At 34.9% G+C, this 15,118-nt stretch overlaps 1 protein-coding gene across 1 annotated transcript; it reads right to left on the bottom strand.

Annotated features, from left to right (window-relative positions):
- Positions 1-640: 640 nt before the first annotated feature.
- On the bottom strand, positions 641-14,717 carry LOC131070130 (multiple organellar RNA editing factor 3, mitochondrial). The gene is made up of 4 exons (XM_058005662.2): positions 14,177-14,717; positions 1,834-1,931; positions 1,461-1,529; positions 641-1,355 (listed from the first exon to the last, which is right to left on the bottom strand). The coding sequence occupies exons 1-4, from the start codon at positions 14,551-14,553 to the stop codon at positions 1,042-1,044; spliced, it is 858 nt and encodes a 285-aa protein (XP_057861645.1). The 5' UTR covers positions 14,554-14,717; the 3' UTR covers positions 641-1,041.
- Positions 14,718-15,118: the final 401 nt, after the last annotated feature.

Genomic DNA, 15,118 nt, shown 5'->3' with positions numbered 1-15,118 from the left:
ATCTATACAAAACTAATTTTATATGTATATATATAATTCAATTCTATTTTAAAATGTCAGAAAATAAGAGCCAAATGTGCATCCTGCTGTCTAAGTAGACAGTACAACAAAGAAGTCGATATAAACAGGGCTGTAATGAACATATAGATCTGTAAACAGTCAGCCATAATTAGATTTTCTCCAGTAAAGAATGAACAACGGCCATAATAATTTTATGGTTATGTCACAAATTTTGTATATCATCTTAAATCATTCCGACATCATGCAGCATGATCTATTCGTTGCATCATAACCTTAAACGCTTAAAACGTATCGTTAATACCCTTGTTCCGATACGTTTTCTTCATAGGAATTATATTATGCTCACTTGTTCATGTACGTTTTCTTTATAGAAATTACATTATTATCCTCATTTCCTCGAAAAAACTAATAGTCTGCCTGCAACGTTCCCGTTTTGGAAGTGCACAGATCTGTATACATCTCAAATCATTTCTGCATTATGCGTTATAATCTAATAGACTGTAAATATGTGTCATTAATACCCTTTTCCTAAAATACACGTGTTCTCTTTATATGACTTATATATCGTTTCCTAAAACAAGACAAATACAGTATACCTGCATCATTCTTGCTTTGGAAGTTAAAAAAAAATTGGAAATACATCATTAGTTCTTAACAATTTACATCATAAAACGTTATAACCTTGAGTCCATATTAAACAAACCAAAAAAAAGCAGCTCCTAATTCTAGTGTAAAATGTTCAAGTCGACAAATAGATAAAATTTTACTCCCCAACATAATGACACAACTAAATCTAATGTAACCATCAACACCTTTTTACTCGAAACAGTTCCCATGGACTTGAACACAAATTTCTAATTGGAATAGAAATTAAATTGTGTTATCCAAAACTTAAGACTTCAGAGGATCTCCTGAATAATCTCATGAATCGGTGATTTCCCTTAAACGATCTCTTTCATAGTAACCCTGATTTCCAAAACTTGCCTTCTCCTTGAAGGATATCCTGAATCATCTCGTGAATCAGTTATTTCCTTGAACCGGATCTCTTCCTTGTGTCCCCGTCACATTATCCTGCTGGCCCGGCATTGGTCCTCTATCTGAAGTTGGCATTGGACCTCTTCCATAATCCTGCCTTGGTGGAGGGCTGTAATCTTGTCCTCTTCCATAATCTTGCCTTGGTGGCGAGCTGTACCCTGGGACATTTCTATTACGTTCCAAGGGCAATGAATCCCTTCTTCGGTTCATTGGTCTATCATTATACCTTCCACTTGGCCTATTGTACGTATGGGCATTTGGATCTGGTGTAAGCACCCCCATGTTGTATCGATCTCCAGCTGAATTGCATCACAATGATAGGCAATCAGTAACCAACATGCTTAATCCTGATCAGTAAAAAATATTTTCACAAAATATTCCGAGAAATAACCAAAAATACTCACTTCCACCGTATGTTTTCGTTTTGGGATCGGCGTATGAATCTGGCAGCACCCAAGTAACTCCAGATTGTTCTGTATTGAAAACAAAAATTACTTATACTGGTGATCCAGTGACTTCAGCTAAAACAAAATTTAAAAATAAAGGACAAGAACTAATATTTTGATTTCAAAAATCGCCTAGCAGTGCAAAGATCACACTCCAAAAAAATATATAAATATTTTCATGAAACCTTACATGATTATTTAAAATATTACCTTACACTACACATAATCTGACTTGAGTATATATTAAAATAAAATAAACTAGATTATAAATAGAAAATCTAATAAAGACAATTTTAAGATTGTGCCTAGCAGCACAGAGAAGCCCACATACTTTCCATTACTTGTGCAAGCTCTTCCGACATTTCACACTTAAATCCAGTGTAAACCGTTGTACATATGATATATATTCGTTTTTTTGCCTCCTCCAAACTGCAGACAGAAAAGCACTAAGGTTCATTGGAAAAAAGAGATACAAGTCCCGTCCATTCAAATTTGCTTTGGCAAGTCACTTCGAGGATTTACTACATTTTGACATTTCTTTGTGTGAAATAAATTTACCTAGGCATCTTGTTAATATCCTCACGACATACAGATAATTTAAGCCATTTCTCAGAATTTAAACAAAAACAATATTATTTTTACAACAAAAGCTTATTTTGCCTGCATCAGATTAATTTTCCTTTCATTATTCTCAAATAAACTAAACACGCTCGTTTGCATTAAGTGAAACGATTTTGACATATATAATACAACATAGAACAAAATTACTCAAATTTCGTGGCCATGCTTAGCTTACAATACAACTTTTTATAAATATAATGGTAAAATAGTCATCAGAGAGGGACCCATTTCATGGCATAAACGAAATAGTACTCTCTCATTCAAATTTTGTTTAACCGGGATGCAGAGTACATAGTTTTATTAATTCACAAACAGGTACATTTAATTCTGCAACTATCTTACACAACTTATTCTTCTTCGCGGTTGCTATAAAGGACGAAACTATCTTGGGAGATTAAGTAGAATGAGATCACCAAAATAAAATCACCAAGCTACATTGTTTCAGAAATTAGCAGTAGATCAGAGAAGTACAACATGATGAAGTAGAATGAGATTAAGTGTCCATCTACAGTAGTGTAACAGCAAGTTTGTTTCTGTGGGAGCAATCCAGACTCAAATTACAAACACAGCTACAACTCACAAAGATAGAAGTTCAAACCTCAAATACAAATGAAAAATAATAAAAAAGACTAGTAGTTGGTAATAAGAGGACGTGAGGTTTTTAAAAAATAAAAAATAAATAAGAGGACATGAGGTTGAGGCTATATAAGTGTAAGCAATGAAAAATAGTAATGAATGACAAATTCAATCCTAATGCACACAGCAAGGTTCGATCCCTACCAGTCTCAGCAACCAAATTTTGTGAAAAGAATAAAAAACAGTAAAGCAGCATCCCGTCACTGGCCCCAGACATCACAAGGGCAAAGGAGCAGTACATCTACCTCCCATCCCACTTCTTTTAAATGAACTGATACGTCCTCGGAACATCGCCCTCACATACTTTCAGGTATATACCTGCACCTATAAATTTTAAATAGTCAAAAAAGGTAGAAGGCTTCCCGTCCATCCACTTGCTGAAATTGAGATCAAGCCTGCCAAGGCAAAGTAGCCTTCCAGGTTTAAGCAAAAATCAAATTAATAGCACTCTTACTAAAATAATTTGTCACAAGATTCCGGTTTATTCATACAAGATATAGGAAAGACTTATTCCTTTAACAATTTCAAGTGAAACCCAAATGCATTCACAAAGCCAAATATCAACTCATTAAGAGTCAATATTGCCATGATGTTATACAAAAGGGCTAACAGCCAATGAAATGTGCAATTTCATCTTACAAACGGTGATCAAATGTTTGCTTAAATAGTAGCTAAGAGCCTTCTTCTAGATGGGGGTTGAGTAACATCAAACTTCCTCGAGTATGGTAAGCTGCCCACAAGAAGAGAATGGTATCCTTTGTTTTCTGGTGGAAGTATACTGAAGCTTCAAACTAAACTTTTAGTTAAACAATGCCCTCAATATACCTACAAAGATTAGCCAAAATTAAAACAAGTTCATCAAACCTATTCTAATAGATATACTTAAATTTTGAGATTTTTAAAATTTTAGCTTTTTTATCAAGCTACTTAGGCCTTTTTTATTATTTTATTCTAAATATAAATATTAATTTTCAAATGTTTATTTTAACAGCCATCCCCAAAACCTGAGAAAGCATTGGCCACCGCAAAAAAAATGCACTCCCCCTACTCCCGAGGGACATCAATAAGAGCTACATAACCTCAATATAGAACCTTATACATAAGTATGCGATACAAATTATTATGGCATAAGCTCTGACCATTCAAATAACTTCCAAATTATCATGAAATGAATTTTGAACATCCAAACGAGTTCCAGAAAATCCCAATGTAACCCATCTAGCAGTTTTGTGCAAATGGCTTGGTATTATAAACACATAGGTTGCCCTACTTTAGCTGTTTAGTTTGCCAACCATCGGAATAAGTAATTTTTAGGTTTGCCAACCAATACTTCCCAGATCGAAATAAGTAATTTTAAGGTTTCTGGAGACTAGACCTTTGAAGTTGATCGAAAGTTCGGATGAAAACCTAGCTCTTCTTGGGAGGGGATTCGCGACAGAGTTCACAGCTGCACCAAACTTGTGGAGTCTTCCTCCGAAGACAAACTTGCAGTTTGCAGTAATATTTGCCAATTTGAGGTGCTTTATATCTAATGTTGAAAAATAAAAGTTCATAAAGTCTGACATTCATATAATATTTGCCATGAATTTGATATATAAATAATATATCATAGATTTCTAGTATTGGCAGACATTATTATAGACCTTGGTTCTGAATAATATTTGTGTAGCCCCGATTCATATTTGGGAAACTTTCGTAAAGGAGAATTGCCTTTTCGAAAAGATAATCTTGAGACTCTTTCATTATAGAAGATATCGGCACTTCACTATATTGGCAAGATAATAGTATGACATCGTGGCTGGAGGAGTGTTGCAGGTGATAAATATAAGTGGGCCGACACTTTTATGAGCCTGATATACAAGCTTGGTATATCAGATGGTGCAGGCAAATATTTATATGGACTTTTAAAGGGGATTATAAGATTTATGCAGCCGCAAACTAAAGGTTTGATGAATTAATTGCCATATAATGATGCTCTTATCCATATCGTGAAATCTAGGGTGGAATAAATAATACACTACAGGATATTTTGTTCCATCGGGAAGGCTATTGACCAAGCAACTTCCTTTGATTGGCGAAGGTCTTCAGTGCGGTGTTGTGCTTGGGCAGGTATTGGCGACAAGGTGCAAACTTTCTCTATTCCTAATCACACACAATTGTCCTGGCTGCCGTGAAAGAGTAAGAGTCATTTTGAGGTTTCCAAAATACATTTAGTAGTATCAATTTCCAGACCACACTGCTGCACTGAACATTTCCAAATTCAAGAAGTTAAAACCAGTACTAGCTATGGTCAATTATATTGTATGATTATATATAGGACTCAAGCTTTCCTGTCATCAAATCTATCAATAATCTTGTTGCACACAATTCTATTTATTTGCTTCCTTTACTTTCAAATCTGTGTTTGATGTATCCGAGACATTGTGATGAGACTGATCAAAAATTGCAAACCAAATGATTTCATGAATAAAAGAGTGATTATGCTTACGAACCAATTTCCTGAGCCATTTGTATGTTCTCAGTTATTATGTTAATCTAGAAAACTGGTTTGGAAATTATAATTTTAAATATTAGGAGTATTTTGCAAGTTTAGTATCTTTCACAAAATAAGTAACACTACATATTCAAGAGGAAGAGAAAACAAATGAAGTATCAAATCATATGACAAACCATCCTCTGTTGGGAAAAAAAAGGATTTCAAGAAATGAATCCATATCCACCCCCATCTAGTCTTCAACTTGTGATAAAGGAGCACCCCTTTTTAACCACAGCTCAAGAAAATCCAATTACAAAAGACCAAGGAAGTTGTAGGAAATGTAAGCTCCAAAGGAAATCCAAGAGATCGCCATGAAGATGTATTGACTTTTAATGCTATTCAAGCACTATATTAGGAATAATAAATTAATGACTCTAAAAATGGTACCAAACCCCAAGTTAGGAGGTGTGTAGCACCTAATTGGAAAAGAAGATCAAGCATATAGAAAATTCATTATAGTTCATTAGAGAAACATGGACCAAGACAAAGGTGTCTATCATATCCAATAGTTATAAAGGTGTCTATCAACCCTTTCTTAATGTGACTGCATTATCCACTAATGAAACAATGCTTTCAAATGTTATTGATTCAAAAGGAAGGAAAAGGATGGTCATTTTATTGCTAACAACCATTAAGGAAGTGGAGCCTCGCAATGTTGTTCAAGTCATAATTGACAATGTGAAGGATTATATAGCTGCTGATTTGTTGGTTGAAGAGAGCTATCCACACTTTTATTGAACACCTAGAACTATCCACTCACTAAGATTAAGCCACAAAAGATTGACAACAAAATAGAACGGATCAAGACAATGTAGTCTAGGGCCAAAGAGTTCCAAATGTCTAGCACCAACCATCACATGTCACAAGGCTTATTCAAAACGAAACTATAACAATATAAACTTTTATAATTCACTTCAACCATTTATTTTGTTAAAACAATTTAATTTTGATTTAAATTTCTTTAAAGTTCTATTTTAATTATTAAGTTTGTTGAGACTCTAAAAATGGTACAAAACCCCAAGTTAGGATATCTGTGGCAACTTATTGGAAAAGAAGATCAAGCTTATAGAAAATTCATTATGGTTCATTAGAGAAACATAGTACAAGACCAAGGCGTCCATCATATCCAATGGTTGTAAAAATGTGTAAAGATCATCCCTTTATTAATGTGATTGCATTGTCCACTACAAAAAAGATCCTTTCAAATGCTGTGTATTCAAAAGGGAAAGTAAATGATGGGCATTTTATTGCTAACATCCTCTTGCAAACCATTAAGGAAGTGGAGCCTCGCAATGTTGTTCAAGTTATAATTGACAATGTGAAGAGTTATAGAGCTGCTGATTTGTTGGTTGAAGAGAACTATCCACACATTTTTCGAACACCTAGAACTCTCCACTCCCTCAACTTTAAGCCACAAAAGATTGACAACAAAACATGACAACGTAGTCTAGGGCCAAGGAGTTTTAAATGTCTATCACCAGCCATCACATGTCACAAGGCTTATTCAAAACATTGATTAAAATTACTTAAAATAACTATTATAATTCACTTCAATCACTTAGAAATTTATTTTGTTGAATTTTGGTTTAGAAATATTAAGTTTGGAAAGAAATTTCAAACAAGAGCTGTGATACAGCTGGAGTCCCTGCCTATTTGCTAAAAACTGACAAGTTATTGTTTTTTGTGAGAATAATAAACGGATTGCTTGTCTAGATTTCATAAGGAGCTTCCTGATTGATGTTAGGTGGTTTTTAGCTTGTATAGTACCTCAAGCCATTTGTCTTTTTGTTTGCTACATTCTATGTTTTGACGTTGAAACAAACATACAAATATTTGAGCAGTGAAAGTGAAAGAAGACAAGTGATGGAGTAATTTGACATTAGCCTCAAACTAGCAATTGCAATTGGTGTGCAATAGGCACGCCAAAGAGGTGGGGAAGGCCAATTAGGGATTTTTTCGGTATATTAGTTGCATACTCGTGTATTAAGTGAGGTCAATTGGTAGGCCATTTAGCAAGCGATGTTGTTTGTGCAACAAAGGTCTTAATGAAGAAATCATATCTTCATATCAACTATGCATCCACTTATAAAGATCTAATCAGGAGTGAAATAAAACCGATGGATTGAGAAGATTATTAGGCTTATGTTGTGTTCATAATAAGGAGAGAGGGAGAGATGGAGTGGAGATGAGTGTGAGAGAGAGAGTAATGAGATAGAGATAAAAAAGGTATAGATAAAGATGGAGATGGAGGAAAAGGATATGGAGAGAAGGAGAGAGAGAGAGAGAGATAAAGAGATGAGATGAGGATAGATAAAGATGAAAGAGATAAATATGTAGAGGTAGAGATGTAGAGATCTAGGGAGAGAGAAATATAAATATAGAGATAAGACATGATATATAGATAAAAATAGACTGAGGGAGAGACATAGGGGTGGAGAGAGAGGACAAGATAACAAAACTGAGATTAAGGGAAAGTTGGGAGAAGTAGTATGGAGAGATAACAAAAATATATAGATAGATATAGATATAGAGAGAGGTAGAGGGAGATATAAAATAGAGAGGGAGATACAAAGTAGAAGAGATAGCAAGATATAGAGGAAGAGGGAGAAGGAAAGATAGATCAACATGGTGATATTGAGTGATAGAGAGAAATAAGGATCCATTGCCAATACACACATGTTATGTTTGTGATTGGGAGAGAGGGGGAGAGGAAGAGACATGTATACAAAGAGGAAGAGATAGAACCAAACTAAAGCTATTATCTAGATTGTGGCATAATTTTGACTCCCAAACAACAAAACAGAATTTATTGCTTTAAACATGTAAAGATAATATCAAAAGACCATACGAGTAGGGTCAATATTTTAAAGGAGGATTAAAAACTTGCACTTGCACCAAAATGAGGTACAATGGTTAAGCCAAAAGTAAAATATACTTTGAATTAATTTTAGAATATAATTCTATCATTTAAGTGAAAATTAAACTAAAAATGTTTAAACAAGACAATAAACATAATTGAAGTCCTTTGGATATTTAAACAAAGGCAACAAACACAATGTATACTTTTGATAAATAATAAGTCAAAATCTTGTAATAAATTTGCCAAGATTATATATGACAATGACATTTTACATAAGATTTACTAACATACCAAATAAATTTCAAAAAATATAATTTTAGATTTTAACTTGAATAATAGAATAAAATCAATTTTTTATATTTATTTATTAAATATAATATTATAAATTAAATTGGAAAAATTGATAAATATTTTTTATTGCAGAACTCACTTCAACTAATAATGCACGGATTTAATGAAATCACAAAAAACCCATCTGAAAAGCAATCATAGTGCTGCTCCAGATGTTGAAAGCGCAGTTTGCTCTTGAATTTCATGACTCAACAACTTCCGAGAGAGCCCAGATTTAATTGCCTTAAAACAGAAAAGAAAAGGATTTGATTCCAGTCATGAAAATCTTGCTCAATCACTACTTAAACTTGGCCATTCATGCAAATTTGCAACAATCTAGGTTAACATCTAAAGCTACTGGGAGGTTTCCAAGACGAGATATGGTCGTGGCACTCCAAATTCCACCCCACAGGCGTACATGGCGGATGAAAAATGCATGCAAGCTTCAACGTGTTATGACATTTAATTCTGCTACAGAGCATCCCTCACCCCAGCAGATTTCCAGTGCCCTGTATCCATATATGCCTAGTGCTTGGTGCTGGGTGCTCTGTTCCTTCCCCTGCAGTTAACAAATGGGTATACCGAAAAAATATTTGGATGCGACTCTGGTACCCGCAGGAGTGATCTTGATGGGTTTATACCATGTTTATCTGGTTTACAGGACCACCCACCATCCCAAAGCCACAGTAATTGGCGTCAATCACATCAGCAGGCGGCTATAGGTGCACACCATTATGAAGGTGAATGCTTTGTATTGCCAATTTCATTGCAAAATTGTAGAGAATTTCTTAAAATTTTAGAGGACTTCAAGTCTAATTTGCCATAATTTTGTAGTAAAGGATGAAAAATGGAGTTCTGGCAGTGCAAACGATCAGGGATAGCATAATAGCGTTGACACTTTTGGCCTCGACTGCCATAACGCTCTGCTCTGTTGTGGGATTACTGCTGGGAGTGGAGAGCCGGCCTGATGAGTTTACTCTGTATGGGAGGGCAGGTTCTATGATGTCTTCTCTCATGTGTCTGCTGGTTTTGTTGTGTTTTCTGGAGGCATTTGTTTGCTATGCTCAATGCGTGCGCTATTATAGTAATGTGAGCTTTTTGATAACCACACCGCCATCAGAGGCAGAGATGGAGAGCGTTCAACATATCTGTTTGTGCATATCCTGCATCTCTCTTTGAGCCATTCTATCAAACAGTTCACATGCATTGTCAATGCATCCACATTTTGCATATATGTATACCTGCAAGCTTTATTTTGGTAGGTCAATCTTCAGAAAATGACACGAGCAGAGTCACGTGATAAATTCCAATACTTCAAAACTTACCATAAAAGATTTACAATGAGACGAACCAAAACTAATCTCCTGCAGCTGCTTCAATCTATTCCTAACAGGCATGAGACGAGGACTATTTCAACCATCTATTCCTAACAGGCGTGAGACAAGGACTGTTTCAACCATTCAGAAAATTTTCTGATAATTTCACGGCGTAAGGAATTGAAATCCAGATTCCAGCATGCAAATAAATGCAAAAATATCTGACTTTTAGGGTGAGATGTTTCCGGAATAAATTTTCCTTTGATCGGTCATTGCTTTTTATTTTAAAGAAAAAAATATATTAATAAATGAATGATGATAAACTATACCATAAATGTTTGATACAATTTCGAAAGAAAAATTAATTTAAAATGTAAAAGAGACGAAAACATTAGTCTCCGCCTATAGATAGGTGGGACTAACAATTAATGGAAACAATCCAACACTAAGGAAGTATCAAATATCTTAATCATATATGACATTTGGTGGGATCATATGAAATGTTTTCCTAGTTTCATCACCACCATCATACATCTAACCCAAACAATGCTTATCCATGTTCGAATAAAGGATCATATTGATGATGAGCAAGATCGTAAATGTGAAAGATGAACACTTGCATAAATGTGTAAGAACAAGATCCTATGAAAAATTTCTACAAATAAATGCACACTATTATTCACAATCGGTGTGATGTACCCAACGAAGTAGGGCCAGCTGGCCCAATCAGCAGTGTTTGCCAACACCCCTTATCTTTGTTTCTTTCATTTTTATTGTCTTAATAAGTGAAATTTTAATAAATGAAATTATTATAAATTTCACAATGTCGGGTCCCTTTGGCTCACTTTGCTTAAGCTTAGTTTTATATTTTATTTATTTGTGTTTCCAAGCAGACTTGGGGTCGGTTTTCCAATAAACCAGCACAGCCAGCTATTTAGGTGTTGAGGTCGATGGTTGGGATATGCTTGGAAGACAAATTGACAGCTTTGATGCACACTGGTTCTGGACGATCAGATCCATCAATCAGATTGTTGGTGATTCCAGAAGATTGGTAGTTTGGTGACAGATTACCTAAATCAAAGGAAGATAGCGATGGGGAGTCTTTGCTGTAGTCAACGACTTCACCAAACTTTACCTTTTGTCTCATGACAAGGCAAGACTGAAATCCTGCAGCAGATTGGCAATACAATCAGACAGGCACTGTAAAAGGTCTTAATAATTCCTCACTTCGGGCTTGGTGGCAAGGCTACAGCAACAAGGAGAATCGATCAGTTGCAACCGTTCCAGGCAGGCCACACATGAGTTCCATTATCGCTCCAGTAGCATAAGCACAACCTGCTAGAATATTGATTGCATCTGAACATACGAAGCATCATGGCTCTTAAGGGAAGCTATGAAGGCCTTTTGAACTATATGTAAAGACTACAGTTAAGCTTCAATAAAAAGTCATGTCTAAAATTTGTTTTGAATTCTGTCTTTCAATGAACTGAATAACTAGTATGAAATAGCATTCATGTCTTTTGGGAAAATTTCCTTAGTCAGATCAAGTTTTGTATATTCTGAGCATCGTATGAGAACCAGGAATCTTTCAATTGGTAAGGCAAAATATACACCCTAATACATCTTCTTGCCTACACACTGATTCCATGATACCATAGAGCTTATAATCTTTTTGTGCCAACAAGAATTGCCCATGTTGATATTTTGAAGTTACCAAAAATGTTACCTCTTCCGTCATTCTAATATGTAGTCCGTTATTCTAATATGTAGTATATAGTAATGATTAAATTCAAGATTTTTGTACATTCTAATTATCAAATTGTTGGTAGTCCTTCCTTGGCCACCCATTCCATCACCTAAACCCTCTTCCAATCAAATTTTTATTACAAGTATGTTCTGTGAAATTATAAGACAAAAACTCATCCAATTGCACTCAACAAAGGGTACTTAGTATAACAGCATTCCAACTTGCACCTCCTTTATAATGAACACGTTTGCAAATAAGGGAACCTAAGGTTGTGTGATATAATACATGATGATTTAGATGCTTCCACTTCCCAAAAAACTACATTGAGCAGATTGACAACGATCACACTTTTAGTATGTGTACTAACAAAACTATTTATAGTTTTCCAATCTTCATACATCTAACATCAATGGTGATGATATTTTTGAAGACCCATTGAACATTTGAAACCTGTTTGTTGAACTTGCACCATTATTTTGACATGAACATCTTCTAATATTTATATTTATATTTATCATGACCCAAACCAAGATCAGAACTGACAACTTACATATAATTCTATAATCCCATGTCCCTATGCAACTACTTATGTGCATTTTCCACACATAATTCTATAATCCTATGTCCCTATGCAACTACTTACGTGCATTTTCTACTTACATTCAAGCAGTGGGAGTGTTCCCGTGCAAACTTTGCATTATGGGAAAATGATGATTTGGAAGGAGCAGATACCATTTAGGAACTGAAAATAGAATGTAGGGAAAAGGAGGGGCTAGAAATAAGTAGCAAATGCATATCAATAAAAATGTCGCATGGCTCTGCAAATTTCTTTCCCTCCTTTTCAACATTTTTCTCCAGTTTTTCCCTCCGCAAGTTTACCAGCACAAATTGTGATCTATGCTAAAAAAAAAAAAAAAAATTTAAATTACACAAATCAATATTTAAATATTAAATGATTTCTTCTCAAAATAAACAGAAAAGTTAAAATATCATCATGTGGCAACTAACTTCATAGATAACTCCTTGAAAAGAAGAGTAGTGACAGCTCGCCAAAATAAGCTAAACAGCCAAAAGAGGCCCTACCCTAAGCCATTTATTTATCTATAAACATTTTTCATTTGACAACTAACAATAAATTATCAATAAGCTGGGTTTTCAATCCTGTATTTAATTCATTATATGTTGCGCAACTATGGTTTTACCACCCCTGAAACCCTATCCGAATATTCTAGAAACTCAAAATCAATATTTGTAATATGATCAAGCACTTTGTATCTGTCATGTGATCCAGCACACAATATGCAATAATTCACGAAAAACTTGATTCTTTAGGTCAAGAGATAGCCCATTTTATAGACCAAAGCATCAACTTGAATTTGAAATTGTCTACAATTAATTTTGACTTCTTCAAGCATTGATTTATATCTATAATGTTATCAAGCATTCTAAATTGTCTGTTATTAGAAACACTAGTAGTTGTGATATTAGGCATGTAGGAGTAGCTGCCCTCTGGAAAATAACTACTTTCCAAATTTGCAAATTCACCAAAATATTATTCTTTAGGTCAACAGATGGCCCAAACCAGTCAATAGGCCAAAGTTTAGTTCCAAGAAAGAACCTTATTTCAAAACCGTGTTTAGAAATGAAGTTGATTTCTTTCCAACTGCAAAATTGTTTTCTACTTCCTATGGCTTCACATGCATACAATTTAGTTGGCATTCTACATTTTCTTTTGAAATATGGCAGATCACATGACTATTTTGCACACATAACAGAGACTGTTATATATATCTATGACTCCCTTCCACATGACCTGTACTGTCAACCCATAATGCTACTGGCAGCGTGTAAACATAGTGAGAGGGCACAATTGAAACCCTCAAAAGTTAGAATATCTTAAACCACACCCTTCTGGATATTGTCGTAACATTTGGATTAAAACCTAAAGAACTCAACCCCAGAAGCACTTCCTAAAGAAAGATAACCCGTACAGTTGCAAAAACGTTTGAGATCATTGGTTTTGGCTTAAACCTTCGCACATGACAACCTATTTATTCAATGGCATTGAAAAATATACCGTTGAAAAAATTTATCTTTAAAATTAAAAAATGTATTAAAACCTTTGTGAAAAGAATGACGAGCAGTTGATACGGATTCTCCCTCATCAAATCAAGCTTAAACCCTTAAGGATGATCAATAGTTTCAAGCAGACGGGTTCTAAATATTGTACAACGATTTAACCCTTCGATAATCGATATGAGACCCTTTTATAAAGAAGATGAACATACCATACAAATATTTCTGCCTCAACACATACAAAATCAGCACCAAGCCCTGTTTTGAAACGAAAATAGATCTTCAGCCAAATTTTCGGTTTTGAAGCCCCAACCATACTCCAAAACAATCAATACCAATCAACATGCAATACCCCCAGAATATAAAGCATTTGACATCGTGTAAATCCGCTTTAATCCCTCTAGGAAATAAAACTTAACGCTGTTTAACCACAAAAAAGAAAAGAAAAGGAAAGAAAATGTGGCCCATACAGCGCACAAAAACCTTCAACCACGCAAATTTGGCTTAAATCCTAGAATCCTGTAGCAACGATTAAGGGCTCGAATCACTTACCTGCCAACGACATTAGCGAGAGTTTTTTCAAAGCAAGCTATCTTTTCTTCTTTGGTAGGCTGGGGGTCGGGAAACTCCATAGTGACGAGCCAATGATTATAATCAGTTCCTTCAAACAGTGTGCTGCGTTTCTTTCCGTCAGGTGTAATAGTAGTGAATGAATTGCTTTCGTCGAGCGATCCGAAGTCCAAATTACTGAAGAAACGAGAACCCTGGAAACGAAATGGCAGCACAGATGATCGATAAAAAAGTGTAGACCCTGCTATTTTTTCCACTAAAGCAGGCGAAGATGAGTGTGTCGTAAAGGCTGATGAAGCAGTGGAAAAGACCCTTGCAAGTGAAACCGCACGTTGAAGGCGAGAAGCCATGATTGCCATGACTTGAACACTTCAGACCACTGTTAAATTTGCAGCGACTAGGGTTTTAGAACTGAAAGAATCAAAGGGTTTTGAGCGAGACTTATATTCACATTTAGGGTTTTCTGGAGACTTCCAAAATAGATATTTGTCGGATGGATAAAATGATCAAAATTCCAAATGATGGTTCTCTCTCTACATGGTTTTTCTAAATACAATGTAGAGAGATGACCATCATTGGAATAGGGCTTTTCTAAATACAATGTAGAGAGAGAACCATCATTGGAATTTTGATAAGGGTTTCATTGTAATGGGGAAATTAGTATGTATATTACCGTTATAATTTAGGATCAGGGTCTCATTGTAATGGGGAAATTAGTATGTATATTACCACTATAATTTAGGATGCGTAAGGGATGTGTTTATTATTTATTTTTTAATTTTATTGCAATTTTCTTAAATCAAATATTTATTTACATTTATAGAATAATTAGGATCTTATAAGGTAGGAGTATGTCTCGGTTAATGGGAGGTTTTCAAAAATTTACAGTTACCATTTTGTTCTCCTTAATCATTTTAGACATGG

The sequence above is a fragment of the Cryptomeria japonica genome, chromosome 1, assembly GCF_030272615.1.
Source record: "Cryptomeria japonica chromosome 1, Sugi_1.0, whole genome shotgun sequence".
Classification (NCBI taxonomy): Eukaryota; Viridiplantae; Streptophyta; class Pinopsida; order Cupressales; family Cupressaceae; genus Cryptomeria; species Cryptomeria japonica.
The sequence above is the reverse complement of the archived record's forward strand: the minus strand, read 5'-3'. Positions and strand labels throughout refer to the sequence as shown.

Coding starts and splice junctions, on each gene's coding strand:
- LOC131070130 (XM_058005662.2), bottom strand. CDS start 14,553: ATGGCAATCATGGCTTCTCGCCTTCAACGTGCGGTTTCACTTGCAAGG. Junction 1,932..14,176: donor CTCGCTAATGTCGTTGGCAG/GTAAGTGATTCG, acceptor TTCTGTCTGCAG/TTTGGAGGAGGCAAAAAAAC. Junction 1,356..1,460: donor AACGAAAACATACGGTGGAA/GTGAGTATTTTT, acceptor GATGCAATTCAG/CTGGAGATCGATACAACATG.